The sequence below is a fragment of the Saimiri boliviensis genome, chromosome 5 (assembly GCF_048565385.1).
Source record: "Saimiri boliviensis isolate mSaiBol1 chromosome 5, mSaiBol1.pri, whole genome shotgun sequence".
NCBI classification, from domain to species: Eukaryota; Metazoa; Chordata; class Mammalia; order Primates; family Cebidae; genus Saimiri; species Saimiri boliviensis.
This window is the reverse complement of record NC_133453.1, coordinates 61,596,676-61,616,581: the sequence shown is the minus strand read 5'-3', so window position 1 is coordinate 61,616,581 and position 19,906 is coordinate 61,596,676. Positions and strand designations below refer to the sequence as shown.

The following is a 19,906-nucleotide window of genomic DNA, read 5'->3' as shown; positions in this document are numbered from 1 at the left end:
CCAAGGGCCTGTGTTTTCCAAAGCAAGTCCTTTATTTGGAGCCAGTGACTATTTTTATTTATATTATTTTCAAGTCATATCAGAAAATCAGACACTGTGTCTTTGAGAATGTAGGGTTTTGAATGTGTAATTTTCAGGTGATAGCATCTATTATAAGTGAATACTTCTATATAGCTCCACTGGGTTAGACCTTGTAAATCCTTAAATGAGTCAATTTTTTTTCAGTGAAAAATCAAAGAAGAAAAAGCCAGCCATCCCTCATGACTCAAAGTTTGCTGAAGCTCAGAGATAATAAAATAAAGAACATTTCAAGGAAACAATTATAAATGTAAAAAAATAAGTCATAAGAGGCTAGCAGTTTATCTTCTTACCAGTTTTTACAAAATCTATATTCAGTATCATTGTCCATCTTTAACAACTATAGATTTCAATTACACGAGTATCCAAAATGCTTCCTACACGTATTATCAAGAGCAATACATTTCAAAACCAACGGTGGCCTGTTCCTTCACAGCCCTCTGATAGACTGGTTAAGGCCATCCCCAGCAGTGATTCAGTGGGACCATGTGCTGGTGTAACCACTGGCTAGTGACATGGCAGCTCAGAGCAGATTTCAGCAGCATCTGTTTTATAGGAAACTCATTATAAGTAAAGAAGGTGCCTGGAAAACCAGACAGTAAAAATGTCTCTCATCAACACCTATACTTTACATACAAAGTTTTCACAACAAGTTTTCTTATTGAACAAACAGGCTAATAAAAAGATCTCCCAGCATATACATGAACTGAATTGAAATGTGTCTCCTCTGACTGAGTCTCTGGAGCATCTTCTAATCGTTCTATTGAATAAAATAACTAAATCACTACTTTGAAACATAGCATCAAATCTTCTAAATAGGAAATGGATTTCTTTGAGTTGTGAAAAATAGAATGTTACCTCAAACAAAAATGTTTGAATTTCTAGAGAAAAGTAATTCAGGCATCTCTGATTTGATACCTAACCTCCAATTACAATCACCTCCAGTCTTACCAGTAAGAAGGAATATAACCTGAATCATTAGTTCTGTGTAGAATTCCAGTGGACCCAGGGATTTGCAGGATGATACTGGAACCAGCTGTCAGTTCATAGAGGAACACTAACCTGATCTGAAAATCTGCAGTGTCCTCTCTGGAGCAATGCTGGAGAATAAATCCCTCAGTGCTAGATACATTTAAATTATTGAGTTAGTTCTAATTTCAATTTAGCCTTTTTAGGATTCCACCCATCCCATGGAATCAAATTTTTGAAACTTAGGACCAGTGTCAGTGAGAAAATAATATTTGTTTGCAAAAGCTCAGACTGGGACCAAATTTTGTGAGTTGGATGCAAACTGGGTGTTGTGAAAAATCTAAATATTTGGCAAAGTTTACAAACAAACTAATAGAATAACACCAGCAATAGCTAATATCTCATGAGTTCTCACTGTGGAAGGCCGGAACTGTCATCACTTTGTTCAAAGAACAAAGTGTGGCCAAAGTGGTGAAATGTCTTGCCAACAGCTAATGAGCAGCAGAGACAGGATTTGCTCCCTGGAACCCAGTTTCTGGAGCCCTTGTTCTTGGCCCCTCCACTATTGGGTGTTGTAATGTTTGCCAAACTGGATGTCCAGGCCTGCTGTGTACTTTGAAGTGAACCTCGTAGGCAGCATTTGTCAATCACTTTTGAGTTAGATATTGGCTCCTCATTTTTTCTCTTAAGCAATGCTAGTAATTTTCATGGCCTTGGAAATTGTAAATCAAATGGTACATAGACCAAAATGTTAATAGTTATTATCATGAGCTGTTGCCATCATAGGTGAGTGCTGTGCTGGCTTTTCTCATTTTTTTGCATTTTTACTCCACGTATTGCTTTTAGAATGAGAAGTTTTGATCATCTATTTGGAATGAGAAGTTTTATTGACAACTGCCATTAACCTTTCCATTGGATGCAGTGAGCAGCCCTAGAGCTTTCTTGGCATCCCACTTTTGGAGATTCCTGTCACTGTTGCTTGGTGTTTACGGTACATGTTCAGTCCATGTCAGATGTGCTGAAATTGAGACCATTAGAAAGAGATTTGTCACTTGGAATGTGTTTTTATAAAGGTCATATTTTAGGATTTCGTATGTGTATAGTTTTAAAACAGTATTTGGAATGTATAAATATGACAAAACTGTCAGCAAATATTAAATATCATTATATATTATATTATGGCACTCAGATGCCCATTACCCACAGATGATTCAGAACTCAATGTTACTTGGTTAGGAATCTGTTCACCACATTCCCTGGTGTTCCTGCCAAAGCCTTTCAGTTCTCTAGGCCTGCCTTTATCTGTTTTTTAACTTTAGAGGTTATCTCTTTTTATCTTGAGATCGCTAGTTCGGGTGACATTTTTATGGCAGCAAATTCATCTGTCAGATCCAAGATTAGCACTGCCTCTTAGGTTCTCAGGCATCACACCAAATAGACAGGGCCACAGCATCACGAGTTAATGAAGCCCAGAGAGTCTCATCCAGTAGGCCCTTGAAAAGGCCTGGGAATCCGTTATTTACAGAAGCCTCCCCAGGAGACTGTTATTCATCCAGTTTTGGAAATGATTACAGAGAACATTTTTAGATGTTTCATTAGAACTATAAAAACATAATCCCGAAGGACCATAGGTCTATAAAACTTCTTTGATTTTCAACTTGGACAAACAGAAAATTTTACCTCCCTCTGTCCATTGTAACTCTCCTAGACTGGAAGTGAAATATTCTTATGAAGGTAAAAAGGAAGTTCTGCACATATTGTATGTTTCATATTTCAAGTGCCAGACTTCCTGACCTCAAATCCCAATTAAGAGCTGATTTAAAAAAAAATGTTCATAACCAGCACTGGTGATGTTTCAAGGAAATAGACACTCTCCTGCACTACTGCTAAGAATGTTTATTGATATTACCTTTTTGGGGTGAAATTTAATGATATATATTTAGCCTTTTTAATAAAAAGTCATACCACAGGACCCAGTAAATCAGCTTCTAAAAAACATGTATTCTAAGGAAACAATCAAAGATATCTGTTAAAGATTTCAGTTAAAAAAATGTTTATCAAAGTATTTTTATAGTAGTAAAAAAATTAGAAATAGTCTAATGTTCAACAAGGAGGTATTTAAATAACCTCTCTCATAGCCATACAGTGGAATATTGCACAGCTGCTAAAAATGCTTTTGAATATTTAATGGTAATATTTAATATTTAATATTTACTTTTAAAACCTTCATAGCCGCAGGTTCCAGATCTGTGGATTAAACCAGCCATTGTTGAGCCACGTAAAGGGCTACATACATAACATGGTTTGTGTAACCAGCCATGGATCAAAAATATCGCCCTTGCAACAATACAACAATCAAAATAATGCAAAAAAAATACAGTATAACAACTATTTACATCACATTTACATAGTATTGGATATCATAAGTAATATGGAGATGATTTAAAGTATATGGAAAGATGTGATAGGTTATATGCAAATGCTACACCATTATGTATAAGGAACTTGAGCATCTGTGGATTTTGATATCTGCAGAAGGTCCTGGAGTCAATCCCCCAAGGATACCAAGGGAGAACTGTATTACTAATTGAAACCAAAAAACAACAACAGAAAACAGGCTATTCAATTGAAAAAATATACAATTTTTATTTTGTTTTTAAGAATTGAATATATATATATATGCATTGAAAAGCAGCTGAAAGAAAATATACCAAAATATTAAAACGTCTACTGCTGGTTATGAGTGGTTTTAATTTCTATTTTTCTGTTTTTCCCCAAAAATTTATGCAATGAATGTGTTTTTCTAAAGGTTATATTTTATGAGTTTGTGTGTGTATATCTTTAAAACAGCATTTGGAATGTAGTAAATACAGTACAAGTTATCAGCAAATATTAAATATTGTTATGTATTATACTAAAATATAATGAAATTGCAAACCCTATGTTGATAAGTATAAAATTATAAATTAAATGAATATGAAGGATATTATGCCACATTGGAAACTTGGCACGAGTTTTTCAAACCACTTTGAGGTGCTGAAGCATGAGCTGGGTCACGTTTTGTCTTCTTTCCTGCTTACATTTGATCTCTTGGTAATTTAGCTTTATTATGTCTGAGCAGGAACTTAGACACTGTATATATATAGTGAATAGTTATTCTTTAATTCGACAAATATTTATGAGAACATATTGTATATGATGAATATTTGGTGAATGAAAGAATTTATATATTCTCATAAATATAAGATCTTATATCAATACATGTTATCATAAATATTTGCTGAATGAAAGAACGAATATTATATATATATATATATATATATGAATGACATGCTCTCAGTTTACAAGGGTGATCAAAACAGTCCAACTTTCTGCCTCAAATGAATATATATAAATATTAAAAATATATATATGGACTTTTTTTTTGCTTGTATTGTGAGCAAAATGATGTGAGTAATTATCATACCCAAAATCCTTATCCTGAGTGATTTTAAAAGCTTTTTAGAAAATTACAGATTAACTTTAGTATTCTTTCCAGGTCACAGTTCTCCTGCCTTTAAATTAACTCTACACATTCCAGAGTGTTAGCTCTTGATATGCCCTGGTGTTTGTTCGTGTGATTTGCCATTTGTTTATAATGACTGTAATGAAGCATGATCCATTTGTGTTTTTACTCTGATTGCTGTGGTGTCCTCTGATTTGGTTATGCTGTTGAGTGTTATGAGTACAGAATAAGAAGGAAGTTCACCAGTAAGTTCTTGTTCTATTTCTACTTACAAGCAACTATGGGAATTAAAAAGCTATTTATTCCCATACCTTTTACCTCTTCATAGTCAATATCACTGAAATACTCTTTGCTGTCAGTGGAACACTTGATGGGTCCACATGATATTTCTTACAATACAGGGTGTCTCAAAACAGACCCAGTTCAATGATGAGGCTATAGTGGTTGAGTCAAAATTCTATGCAGAAAAGGATGGGACTGTGATGACTTTTGTTTTTCTCCCTCCAGAAGTTCCCAGGTGCGCTGTGTGAACTTCCTTCAGCCACTGTTTCTGAAATGTTCTACTTTCGTTCATTTTAAGGTTGCTGATATAGAGACCTACTGTTAATGCACTTCTGTATCTTTCAGTGAGGGCACGATAATGGAGCAAGTAGTAGAATTGCCATTTCTTCAGCCATGACCTTTTGGCTTTGGTGATTTTAATATTTTATGCTTTAGCAAAGAAAAAAAGCTTTTTTGAAGGAAAATCCACATGCATCTTCTGCTGCAGGCATTCAGAAGGAAGCAGTCTATGCTGCCATCACTGCTGTTGCTTTCCCATTAGAGAATATCTAGGCCATCTTCTCAACTCAAGTTGACAGCTCTCTTACCAAATTCTGATGTCTTGATCACAAGGTGATGCTGACCATGGTTACTGGGTTTGCTGGGTGACAAGATGGTCATGGAAGGTACAGCTTCCTCAGTTCCCAAAGGGCTACCAAGTGTCAGGCACCTGCAAGGTGTTTGAAAGTCATCTCTTTCTGTGACAATGGGACTGTGTAAGAGTCCTAGACATTAATTCCTGTAATGTTTTTAACTGAGATGGTAGCTGCTATTTATTGGGTGCCTACTATGTGCCAGTCTTTGGGCAGCATGGTGCATAGACCGGATGCCAACTCTGTGACTTGCAATGTCTTGTAAGGTAGATATTATTATCCTCTTTCATAGATAGTGGATACTGAGGTTGATAGAGGTTAATGATTTGTCTGAGTCACATAGTAAATAGCAGATGAGGGTTGCTATGCTGGTCTGTAGGGCTGCAAAACCTATGTTCTTTTGTCTGCACTGTACACTGTACCCCCAAAGTAAAAGCTAGCTGACTTGGTCTCAGTTCTTGAAAATTAGAAATTGTCTGATTTGAGTGTGTTTTCGAAATAAATAAAATTTTGAAATTGGAAATTAACCTGATTGTGCTGTAATCAAGAAATTATCACTGAGATTATACCATATTTAAAGTGCTATAATTCTTTCTATTTTTTTTTTTTTTTTTTTGAGGGAGTCTCACTCTGTTGCCAGGCTGGAATGCAGTGGTGCAATCTTGGCTCATTGCAACCTCTGCCTCCCAGGTTCAAGCGATTCTCCTGCCTCAGCCTCCCAAGTAGCTTGGATTACAGGCATGCTCTGCCATGCCCAGCTAATTTTTGTATTATTAGTAGAGACGGAGTTTCACCATGTTGGCCAGGATGGTCTCAATCTCTTGACCTCGTGATCCACCCACCTCAGCCTCCCAAAGTGCTGGGATTACAGGTGTGAGCCACCATGCGTGGCAATTTTTTCTTTTTTATTTCACTCATTTCTACTTCTCTATATCCATAGAAGATTGTGGTAGAGGATGCTTTGTGATGTTTTAACAATTTGAAATTTCTGTTATTTTTTTCATTTGACATTAGCATTAATGTTAATGTAGAAGACCATATTTAAATGCTTGGCTCAAGAATAAAATCTTGTCACCTTCCAACTCCAACACTTAGTGACTGTGTGCCTCTCTTAACTTCTCTGTGCCTTTCTCTGGTCAGTCAGACAGAAGATCATTTACTAGTCATTATTCAAAGGCTTGTGAAGATGGAATGCAATAATTCATGTAAAGCATAGCAACAGGAATGTAGAAAGCAGCAAATATTAACTGCCATTGTCATCATCAACACTGCCGTACAAAGGTTACTAGTACCACTGAAACAGTGTTGCTACGTTCAAAGTAGCAGCTATAACTAGAAGAGAGACATCAAATAGCCAAAAGTTTGAACATACTTCTGAAATTTCTAAATTATTTTGGATATTTTTCTTTGAAAATATTTTGGATAATCTGTGAACATAAATATACCTAAGTTAGTTAGATGAACAATTTCAATGGAGTTAACATTCAGAGAGCAATGGTCCAGTTCTCTTAACTACTATCCTAAATTTGTAGAAAAAGTGAGCCTATTCATGACCAAAACACCAAAAGCATTGGCAACAAAAGCCAAAATAGACAAATGGGACCTAATCAAACTCCACAGCTTCTTCACAACAAAAGAAACAGTCATTCGGCAACCAACAGAATGGGAAAAAATTTTTGCAATCTACCCATCTGACAAAGGGCTGATATCCAGAATCTACAAAGAACTAAAACTGATTTACAAGAAAAAAAAGACAAACAATCCCATTCAAAAGTAGGCAAAGGACATGAACAGACACTTTGCAAAAGAAGACATACATGAGGCCAACAAACATGAAAAAATGCTCATCACCACTGGTCGTTAGAGAAATGCAAATCAAAACTACATTGAGATACCACCTCATGACAGTTAGAATGGCGATCATTAAAAAATCTGGAGACAACAGATCCTGGTGAGGATGTGGAGAAATAGGAACACTTTTACACTGTTGGTGGGAGTGTAAATTAGTTCAACCATTGTGGAAGACAGTGTGATGATTCCTTAAGGAGCTAGAAATAGAAATTCTATTTGACCCAGCAGTCCCATTACTGGGTATATAGCCAAAGGATTATAAATCGTTCTACTATAAGGACACATGCACACGAATGTTCATTGCAGCACAGTTTACAATAGCAAAGACCTGGAACCAACCCAGATGCCCATTGATGATAGACTGGACAGGGAAAATGTGGCACATATATACCATGGAATACTATGCAGCCATCAAAAACGAAGAGTTCGTGTCCTTTGTAGGGACATGGATGAACCTGGAAACCATCATTTTCAGCAAACTGACACAAGAACAGAAAATCAAACACTGCATGTTCTCACTCATAGGTGGGTGTTGAACAATGAGAACACATGGACACAGGGAGGGGAGCATCACACACGGGGGTCTGTAGGGGGAAAAAGGGGAGGGACAGTGAGGGGTGGGGAGTTGGGGAGAGATAGCATGGGGAGAAATGCCAGATATAGGTGATGGGGAGGAAGGCAGCACATCATACTGCCATGTGTGAACCTATGCAACAATCTTTCATGTTCTTTACATGCACCCCAAAACCTAAAATGCAATTTTAAAAAAGTATGTGTTCAGCGAATAAAAATGTACATGTCTTTAAAAAAAAAAATGAGCCTATACAGAAATTTGTAGCCACAGCCTAAAATATTTCCAGCAATGTCTTTATATCTTTGAAATGAAATTTCAGTAAGTAAATGACAAGACCCGTATTGAACAGATCTCCTGGACTCTCATTTTGAGAGTCATGTTTCTCTCTGTGTGAGTTGCACTGAACCATTCAGCTATTATTAAGGGTCTCATTGTCTGTTTACCTACATCTTTGATACCAAGTAAACCAGACGACAGTCATGTTGGCAGATTTCCACTTGTTGCCCAGGAGGTATTGAGATCAATGAACCCGAGGAGCTTATTTTGACCAAATTAAAGAGCTACAGTGACATATGTGTTCCAGGTTCCTCGTTTTAAACTAAAAATGCATCAGTTATCTCTGATCAGGGGGAACAGAGGGCGGGTAAGTACTTCCACCTTCTCTGTACGTTCAAAGTTCCTTAAAATATGGGCCTGGAAATTAAGTTGTAATTTTAGCATTTGAGAGGAAACTTGATGTTAAAAGAATAATGAACTGATTTACATAACTCTTTATTTAACTTGTTCACATGATGTGTATAATATCTTGAAGGCAGTGGCATGTGTTTCCAGTTGACTCTGAAAGAATATGCAAACAGCTATCTTGTGAAGAAAATACAAAAATTATACCACAAATTATGATCTTAAAGGAAGCCTTATGAAAAGAACTAATTTTTGTAACTGAAGATGTCATGAAATTACATTTGATGTGCTCCCTAATGACTAGTGATAGCTTTAAATCTAATAAGAGTTCTGTCATTAATCCACTAGATTTTTCAGTTTTAAAAATTAGGTTTTTTTTTTTAACTGTTTTCAAACGTTCTGTCCTCTTGTAGCATGATTTTTATAATTCCAAGATAAAGCAGGAAGGTAATTGATTGCTGAAGGAATGTTCTGTGCAAATTAGTGCTAAAAAATTTCATAAACTTTTGACTGGATTCAGTGTACAGATTGCTATGCTAGGATGGGGTGGATTACGGGTAGAGAAGATGGAATTCAAGGATGAAGACAAGCTTGTCCCCACCTTCAAGGAGCACTCAATTTAGCTAGAGGCCAGGACTGGGTACAGTCAGTTTTAACTGTCTTCTTTCAAGTATTTAGCTATTTCATTTAAAATAACGAATAGCTTGACATGTAATTACATAATTTTAAAGTTATGCTTTTAGTTTTAAAACCATGAGTTTGAAGACAATTCAAGGTAGTGGATTAATTTTTATTATTGAATAAACAATGATAGGTAATAGTATGCAAATATAAGACTGATACGTTTCTGTAAGAGCTGTTGGCTTTTTCATCATCATACTGGAGGTTACGTGGAATAGCTTATTTTTTGGAGCTAGTTACAAGACTGGGTATCTGCTGGTAGTTTTCTAAATTGTCCTTTAACTTTTTCAGTAACAAATATATACATTGGTGATAATAAAAATATTCATTTACTTGCTATGTCTCAGTAAATGTTTGTTATGATTCTCTGGGCCTTGGCAAATCAACAGAATTTGGGGTTTAGAAACACTGTACCATATTTGAAATGATCGAACTTCTTATTTTTCTTCCATAATATAACCTGTTTTGTAACATCAGATGGAGAAGAGACTAATACGTTGTGTTCTTTGTGTCAGGTACTGTGGTAGGTGTTTTACAGATGTGGGCCCTGGTTTGTGTGGTTGCTAACCTTTCTGACCCACAAAATTCTGACAACATCTTAACTATCTCCTTGTATCTGTGGAGACTAAATTCATTCTTATCACTTTAAATATACCACATTGATTTCTGTGTCTATGGCTTGATTTGGAAGTTAGGGGATTTAATTTCCTTTCCCTAGAATAAGTATTTTATTTCCTGCCTACATAGTTGCTAAGGTCAAGTCTCTTTTCACGGTTTTCTTACCATGCTTTTTTGGAGGCAGGAGAAGCAGTTAGTGATATGTTTGTGTTTTATTGCCCAGCCACCTGAAAGGATGGGGATCAGGGAGAGTCCTTAAAGAGAAGCTCAGATTAGAGATACCTGACTGGAAAATTAAAGTAAGCAAAAGAAGTGGCCACACGAGACAAGATTAATAGGTGGGCTTACGAAAAAGTCTTAAACATTATTTGGTCTTTTGTATGATAAGAACTCTTTCTAGAACATGCGCATCATAAGAGCAGTTCTCTTGCCTGTTTCGTTCTCTGTGGCCCTGACTTCTGTGCCTGGCATAGTGTAGGTGCCTAATAATGATGTGTTGATTAATTGAACTAACAAACGAATGAATAAATTGACATTTCACTGGCAGTTTCTGATCTTTATATTTATTTGATCAGAAGTTTATTTGACTCGGGTTTTTTGTTGATATTCTATTAAATAGTGAGGGAGAAATTTGCTACTAAAGTGAGTAATTTCTAAATGGTTATTTAAAGAATTACCTTGGAAACTTTTTTCCCTACAGAAAATTACCTCAAAAGTATAAGGTAATTTATTCGTTGGTGGAGAAAGCATTTTATATCTCTGTAATACAGTGACACTTGTATATCTTTATTACCCATGATTCTTTTTTAGAAAAATCACCTCATGCATTAAAAAAAGAAAAACCTTTAAAAAATCTTCTTAGACTTTACGGTAGGGAAGTTTTTGTCACATGTATTTGAATAGTGCATGAAACAAGGTTTGTTTCCTTATTTTATGCTTTTATAATGTGCCAAGATAGTTAGGTGTTCTTCATGAGTAGATTTATGTAATGTAGGTTAAGGCATGTACTTTTTTCCCCCAAAGGCTTTAATATAATTGCAAAACTCTTCTTTAGAAAGATCATATCTAATCTATATTTTCTTTCTTCCAACCCTACTCTATTCTTGAATCTGGGTGAAAAAAATTTTTTTAATTCTTTTTTTGAATACTTCTGAGTTTGAACATCTTTTCAAATGTCTTACATGTGTTACCTGTTCATGTACTTCATCCGTTTTTCTGTTGGAGCTTTATCTTACTGGTATATAAATGCTCTTTATGCAGTCTTTGTAAAAGACATCTACTGTTTATGGTATTCAATAAATTGTTTTCTTCTTTGTGCATTTTTGTAAGAAACTCTAGAGACTGAAGGGTGTGAAGGCTCTGGATTTTTATTTATTTTTGAGATAGAGTTGTGCTCTTGTCACCCAGGCTGGAGTGCAATGGTGCGATCTTGGTTCACTGCAACTTCCACCTTCCAGGTTCAAGCGATTCTCCTGCCTCAGCCTCCCAAGTAGCTGGGATTACAAGCTTCCACCACCATGCCTGGCTAATTTTTGTATTTTTAATAAAGACGGGGTTTCACCATGTTGGCCAGGCTGATCTCAAACTCTTGACCTCAGGTGATCCACCTGCCTGGCCTCCCAAAGTGCTGGGATTACAGGTGTGAGCCACCGTACCTGGTCACCTCTGGATTTTTTAAGGTTGACCTTTCTCTTTGTCTGTTTCTATTCCCAGTTAGAGAGATGAGCAAATATTTCTATGTAAGGCTAATTAGTCTAAGGATTAGGTGTGCCATTGTCATAAAGTTGTAAGGTTTTTGGGTGTGTATCATAAAATTTTTCAAGAGATATTCCTCTGACTGTCAAGACTGAAACCAGCATTGCAGCAGCAGTTCAGCAGCAAATCTATAAGAAGAGGGGAAAATCCTGTGCCGACGTATTTTTCTGACTGTTACTGCTATCTTTGGTCTTTTCAGGACCTTGCCATTAAGCTTACTGTTTTTACTGTGTTGTGTATGATTTTACCCCCATGCACAGTCACATGAGAAGTGAGTTGTCTAACCCTGGGCTGTGTTTCCACTTATTTCCAGAATATTCACATACTGGAGAGGACTGCTTCCTCTAGCACCGAGCCCTCTTTAAGTCGGCAATTACTAGAACCGGAGCCAGTTCCCCTCTCCAAGGTCAGTGATGGAATTCAGTGCTTTCTCTGCTGGCATGATGCCTGCTCTGGGGCCAATTGAACTGTGAATCACTTTTACACCTGACTCCCCTAAAATAGCTTTGATGCCAGTTGTAGGCAACTCTTTGCACTTTTTCTGCCTCCAATGTGTAAAGTTCCTCTGCCCTTTGTAAGAGAGAACAGAGAATGTATGCTTTGCTGGGATTTGCTGGGTTACATACAAAGGTCTAAAATTCTCTTTAAGGGAAGAAGGAAAAAGAAGCTACTGCCTTCCCTGTTGGAGAGAAGCAAATGTTTCTATGCCCAGCTAATGGAAAAGAAAAAAAAATCACTACATCCAGCAATAAAAATAATAAGAGCTACCATTATTGCCATGTACTGCATCACCAGACACTATGAGAAGTATTTAAATATATTATCCCATTTAATATAGTTCTCATGAACAGCGCCACACAATGTAGGTATTTATCACATTTGACAAATATGGAAACTAAGAGTTAATAACTTGCCCATGGAATGAATGAATGAACGAATGAATGAATGAATAAATAAATAAATAAATAAATAAATAAACTGTCAAGGATTGTAGCAGAGCAGGGATTCAAACTTTGACTTGTCGAACTTTGCTACCAATGCTTGTCAGCTCTTCATGAGCTGCAAGGTAAAACAGTACCTGCACGTTCGGGCTGTTATATATTCTGACTTCTAGTCTCCTTCTCGCATCTGGCCTTCCTAGCAGTGAGCTCGGGAGAGAACACTGCAGATTATTTATTAAGACCTTTTCTGTGTCATGGGAGCCAGTATTCCCTCTCTTTCAGCCTGCTCTTCTCATACTGGGGAAACATTAAATTCACATATGTCTAAAATGCAAACATCATAGGTAAGAGTTGAGGAGATACCATCCTACTCCTGTCCATCCCTCCCTGCGATTTTCAATGGGCTTTCTCCTTTATTGAGAAATTCTGAAAATAGAATGCATGCAGACTTTGAAATCCAGCATAAAAATAGCACTTTATTTCTGAAGACGGTTAACTTCTAAATATGTAAAACTGATCATTCCACTTTGCTTTTCTATATTAAATATAATCCTTTAAGAAAAGAACACTTTACTACCCTACTGTTATGGAATGCATACACTTGAAACCTCTTTATACTGTAAAGATATTACAAGCTATAAAGTTTATTCTATCAGACATGAATAGACTGTTAAGCCAAGGAAAGTGGAGAGTTATTAAACTATAAAACATAACTTAGAGATAAAAAGTGGTCTGACTTCCATTTGAATAGCAAATAGAGACTGTCTACCTGGTTAATATAATATAAATAGTAATCTCTTTGAAATAGCAATTCTCTCTTATAGTTAGCTAAAGGAAATAGAGAACAAATAAATATTAAGACAGTGGAAAAAGGCAGCTAAAATTTGTTGAGCACCTATTTTGTGCCAGGCACTGGATTAGAACATGTATAATCTCTTAATCAGCCCTCAACTCATTGAAGTGCATACTAATATTGTTCTGGTCAAACAGCAATTCTTCCTAGAAGGAGATGGCCCAGCTCACAGCAGCTGGGGCTTGGGTCCACAGGCTTGATATAAAGGAATCTGGGAAGGGTACCAAGAGCATCTACTTCCCGTTACTTCTCATGTTGTTGCCCATTTAGGTCTTGCTGGAAGACTAATAAACCCTTGTTGTGTTTTTGTGTCAGTAGACACCACATCTCTTGGGGCCTCATGAAATCAGAGGGCCATATCTAATTCACATACCATCACATCTCACCATTTCTCAGCCCCTTTGAGAGAGGGCTTTCTGGGCACTGGTTAGTAGTGGAAGAATTTTTTTTTTTTTAAGTGCACATTGACCTGATCAGGATTTGTTCCAGTCCTATGTTTGATGCATTCACCTGCTTAAGCATTTTTATGTTCTCCCACCCCACCTCCTCACACACCCACACCCACACACACCACCCACATGCATCTGCACCCTTGTAGTTTATCCTTCAGAAAGGAAATGTCCCTTTTTTTTTTTTTTTTTTTTTTTTTTGAGATGGAGTCTCGCTCTGTTGCCCAGACTGGAGTGCAGTGGCCCAATCTTGGCTCACTGCAACCTCCGCCTCAGCCTCCTGAGTAGCTGGGATTACAGGCACATGCCACCACACCCATCTTATTTTTGTATTTTTAGTAGAGATGGGGTTTTGCCGTCTTGGTCAGGCTGGTCTTGAACTCCTCACTTTGTGATCTACCTGCCTCAGCCTCCCCAAGTGTTGAGATTACAGGTGTGAGCCACCACGCACAGCCTCTGTTTTTTCCAGATGAAAAATCTTGGGCAATTATGACCTTACTGTCTGTTCTTATTTATTATTATTAGGTTAAAAAATATTTTAAAACTTGTAATACCAAAAATATGTGTATATCTGACTTAAGTACTGACATGATCAATCACATTACAGCTTTTTAGCTCTGTTTCTGTTATAAGTAAACTCAGGAAAATTGGAGACTTTTAAGTAGAAAAAAATATCAGTTGAAATCACAAAAACAAATGCTTCAATTTTCAGAAAATAATTTTAGTTTTCTTAAGATAGTCCTAGTCTACCAAGCATAGAGGGAGAAATTTTAACATAATGGAAAATAGAACATAGAAGGTTCTATTTTGTACTAAGATGAGTTGTTTCATTTCTTACACACTTTATTTGCAACATTATCCACAGCATTTACAATTGAAATGGAGGAACATTGTTTGGTCTGGTTTTATCTTTTGCTTCTGTCAGTTTGAAAGACTATTTCATTGTGAGAGCTACAGTAGGATTCTTTTCTATTTCTTTTACTGGACTTAGTAATATTGCATCAGACTGAATAACATTATTTGCTCAAAGCTGTCACATCTATGTTTAAGAAATGCATTTTAACTTTTTGCCTTTCTATCTTAGTTCGGGTTTTTCCCCTTCTGGAGTTAAACTCCCAAAGAAAAAAAAAAACACTGTGTTAGAAATTGGTAGCCATATATAAGAATGATACATTGGACTCTGGGGACTCTGGGGAAAGGGTGGTGGGTGGTGAGTGATAAAAGGCTACACGTTGGGTACAGTGTACACTGCTTGGGTGATGGGTGCACCAAAATCTGAGAAATCACCATTAAAGAACTGATTCACGTAACCAAACACCACCTGTTCCCCAAAAACCCATTGAAATAAAAAAATAAAAAATTTAAAAAGAAATTAGTAGTTAGTAGCTCTTACTACAATCTGAGTTTTAGAAGAAAACTTGCAAAGATCTGCACTTATTAAATGTTTCCATTTTCACAAGTTATGCAGCATATTCTTCATCATCCACACAAACACACAAAGTAAATCAAAGATGAACACCAGCCTCCAAATAAATCTAGCCAGAAATAAAAATATTATTCATCTAGAGATACTATCCATGGATGGGGCTACTGAAAATAGAAGTGCCACTAAACACAGTGGATATATCTCTAAGAACAGAGAGAGTGCTCTAGTGAATATATTTACACATAGATGGAGATCATTTTGTGGAATAGAGTGGTTATCTACCTTTCTGTGTGAGTCAAAAGCCACAGGCATTAGCCTTTTTATAAGAGCCTACTAGTTTCTCCTCTTATTCTAAACATTATTCATAAATAGTGATCACTTGTTGAATTGCAGTTCACTACTAAGAAATGCAACCCTTAAGCTCCCAGGGGCGTGTGTATCTTTGAAAACACGGATTTCTTTGGTGTGTCTTTGGCAAGCAGATGTTCTTATGCGCACTTTGGAATGCATGCAAGCCTCCCTTAGAGCAGTCGTGACCACAGCACTGGCACTGTTATTCCCTGGTAATAGCAGGTTCCGAGCCACTTGAAACAACAGTAGCCTTTCCATTTCTACACAGAAAGCCAGGTCTGCACACTAATTGAACATTTGTCATCAAAATAGTCTTATTTTCAAACTTTAAAGTGCCTCTGTGCCCAGGGATTCACTGTCTGGAAAAATGCATTTTAAACATTCTGAGTACAGGCAATTGAATTTCCGTCCTACCCCAAACAGACAAGGTGGCTCCACTGAGTCTCTGATGGACCCTGCTGACCCCTAGTTCTACCTGGGAAACTCTTTTTAACTTCAGTTAAAAGTGCATAGCTGTGTTTGATGTTAGCATTTGCTCCGGAATGTTGTTCATACTTCTTTCTGGTGGGCCTAGTATTGCTTCAAAAGCAACTTCTACTTAAGAATCTGCTTTAAGTGTGTCATCAAATACTGAGAAAAATGTGATTTGTTTTTCTTCTTTTCTCTCAGGAAGCTGACAGCTGGGAAATTATAGAAGGGCTGAAAATAGGCCAAACCAATGTCCAGAAACCAGACAAGCATGAGGGCTTTATGCTGAAGAAAAGAAAATGGCCTTTAAAAGGCTGGCACAAGGTAACACTTTTATCATATTCAGATTTAGATCATCTTCATAAATAAAGATTTTATTTGCTATCATGAAGTGAGAAACTAAGAATATGGCTGTATGTGTAAAACTAGATTTTTTTTCTTTCTTTTTTTTTTTTTTTTTTTTTTGAGACAGAGTCTCATTGTGTTGCCCAGGCTAGAGTGCAGTGAATGGCATGATCTCAGCCCACTGTAGCCTCCGCCTCACAGGTTCAAGCAATTCTCCTACCCCAGCTTCCCAAGTAGCTGGGACTACAGGTGCATACCACCACACCTTGCTAATTTTTATATTTTTGCTAGAGACAGGGTTTCGCCATGTTGGCCTGGCTGGTCTTGAATCCTGGCTCAAGTGATCCATTCACCTCAGCCTCCCAAAGTGCTGGGATTACAGGTGTGAGCCACCACACCCTGCCATAAAACTTTTAAGGCCTCATTTTAACCATATGGGTTGCAGTCTATTCTACTTAACAGAGACTGAGATCTGTAATATACATATGGAGGAAAAAATATAGTTACATGATATTTAAAATCCAGTTTGTATGTATTGTTGTCTGATTTGCTTTTTTCCCCTTAAGTTAGTATAGATATGTTTTCATTAAATACTCTTTAAAATATGAGGTATTTTAAATTCATGCATGTATCACTTTGGATGGATCTGTATTATATATCCCACTGCTATTGAGCTAATTCCCTATTGCTGGACATGGAAGACACACCTTACTTTTTACTGTTGGGATGTGATGAACATCCTTGCACATGAACTTCTATTTAATTCTTGGGGATAAATTCCTAGACTTATTGTTACCAGTACAAACTAAAGCTGGAAAATCACTGATCCTGAAAGTCTTAGTATTGTTTAAAGTCTATAGTTTATTCCTCTCCTTCCTCTCAAGATTTTTGTCCTATCTCCCAGTTTTAATTTTGGAGAAAATATTTTTTACTGCATTTTGACATTACCTGAGTAGCAAGAATTCTGTCAGACTAAGGAGGAGGAAGTTGCCATACATTTTCAGTTTAAACTCCTCATTGGGACACCCAATATCCTCTTTGAAATCAGTGGAAGAATAAGTCTGTCTACTTGCCACATCTGCAGGTGGATTTCATCTCAGAGTAGATAAGTGTATCAGCCCAAATGGCCAGTGGTGGACCCCAACTGGGTCAACACAGGGAGGTTGTGGATTTTAACTTCCTTGAGGAAACATTTTATGTGTTTTAAGGGAAAGACTTAAAAATGAACACATGGGAAATGTCCCAGTCCCCTGTCTCTGAAAGTGCCCTCTTCCTTGTCAGAAACCATCTTTCCTGAACCTATAATATTATCACAGTGCCAAGGACCTGTCCTCACTGATATTCTTTCTGAGATGTTCACCAACTGGCCATGCTCCTTCGTAAGATCACCACTGCCTTTCATTCTGACCTTACCTTTTTGTATTTCCCCAGATTGATGGCCTTGCTAATCTCTTTCCTTATGATATGCTATAGGTGATCCCTGCTGAAATTCTTTGACAGATAGAAATGGAAATACAGGAAAAACAGCTCAAAGAAACAAATGTTCTATGAATTGCAGACTTTAATCTAGCACTTTCAGTCCATGTTTCAGCAAAACTAGCTGTGGTTTGGCAGCAACTCTCTAGACCATGCCTTTGAACATTCTGTTATGGGCTGGGAGCTGTGGCTCACACCTGTAATCCCAGCACTTCGGGAGGCTGAGGTGGGCGGATCATGAGGTCACAAGATCGAGACCATCCTGGCCAACATGGTGAAACCCCATCTTTAAAAATAAATAAATAAACAAATAAATAAAATAAAATAAAAAATCATGAACATTCTGCTCCATAAATAATAGGAGGGCCTGCTTGGCATTGCTGTCTGTTCTCCTGATCTCTACAACCATGATGTCTTTATTCAGATGTCAGCCCATTGGATTGACCAAGTTAAGGGCAAATGATATTAATCAAGTGTTTTTCAACTGTAGAGACTCTTTTCCAGTGCTTACTTGTTGTCTCGCAGAACATGTAACAAATGGGTTTCAGAGGCCTTCTGTGAGTTCTACCCAGAACTCATAGGGATTCTCCAGCAGAACTCACAGAAGGCCACTGTACTCAACAGAAGGCAGTCCCAAGACCTGGCTGCCTCCATCTCAGCAAGTAAGAGGTCCCAAATCACGTAACTTTCCAGCCGAGTAATTTTCCACAAACAGGAAGACTCCTTGCATCTGTAGAACTTGAGGGCCCAGGACTCATTATTTGATTGGGCCCTGAGAGCTGTTTATTCTCTTGTGAATTTCCCATGGAAGAAAAATCAATAGCTGAGAGTTCCTGAGTGTGGAGCAAAAGCGGCCAAATCCATTCAGACCGGACTAGGATTATCTTGGAGGAGACAAACATTGCCAAAAAACCTCTCTCTTTTTTTTTTAAACCCTTAATGTAGTTCAGAAATAATTTTTAACCTCTTTTATTAATAGTAGAATGCAAGCCTTTGCTAAGTAGAGATGTAAATATATTGCTAAGCCCACTTAAACTTTCCAGATAATTCGTTGTTCATAGATTCAGTCCCCTGGCTTCTGTAATGGACATCAGCATTTTCAGGAATTATCGTGGTATCCAGGGAAAATTCAGGAGTTTACGTTCACAGTGAAAAATTCCCTGTAGACCTGTATAGTGCCCTTCTCAGAGTCACTGTGACCTAACCCAGGCTATTCTCATTTCTCACTTTCAAAAACATCCCAATGTGATTCATTAACAGAATTGTAGCTTCAGGTCCTCAGATTCCCTCCCTGTTAAAAAAAAAATCATGGTGATAAGACTCCATCCCCACTGGATTATATATAAAAGAATCTTGGTAGGTTAACAGTATGAAACTATACCTCTTATCTCCTTACCATTTAATGTGACTGACTGTGGCCAAATGTACTGAATCCAGATACATTAAAATGGTCAAACATATTGATTACTAAATGCAAAGCAACATTAGACCCACATTTGTGAATGTTTTATTAATTCAAAATACAGACATAACTGAGGGTGTTTGGTTCTTGCAGCGTTTCTTCGTGCTGGATAATGGGATGTTAAAGTATTCGAAGGCACCACTCGATGTAAGTAGCACACATGACATGTTTCAAAGGTTGATTTTGAATTCTGCTTGAAGTGAATAAACACTGTAATTGTACAAGCCTTGTGCCATGGTTACCAGCTTTGTGCATGTCTGGGCCTGTAAGATTTCACAAGCTTCCAAACCTCCATGTTCTAAAGTGTGTCAACGTAGTGCATGAAGATTTAACTATTTTGATGCGTGTTATTAAAAACAGAAGCTTAAACCTAAAAGTGAGACATGAGTAAAATCTCCTTCTGTCACTTGGAGAGAAAGCGCAAATAGGCTTTTTTCTGCATCTCCCAATAAACTCTGCTTTATGTGTGCTACTTTGTTCTTATCAATGTCCTTTTAAAAACGATCTCA

The 19,906-nt window shown here is 37.1% G+C and overlaps 1 protein-coding gene across 13 annotated transcripts in view; it reads left to right on the top strand.

The window, feature by feature from the left end:
* Positions 1–19,906, top strand: part of OSBPL6 (oxysterol binding protein like 6) — a 205,715-nt gene that overhangs the window by 121,101 nt on the left and 64,708 nt on the right. For all 13 annotated transcript variants that reach the window (XM_074399417.1, XM_039470018.2, XM_074399415.1 and 10 more), the window contains 3 exons: positions 11,940–12,032; positions 16,316–16,438; positions 19,491–19,544. In XM_074399417.1, the coding sequence (XP_074255518.1) occupies positions 11,940–12,032; positions 16,316–16,438; positions 19,491–19,544 (270 nt within the window). The remainder of the gene's footprint in view (positions 1–11,939; positions 12,033–16,315; positions 16,439–19,490; positions 19,545–19,906) is intronic.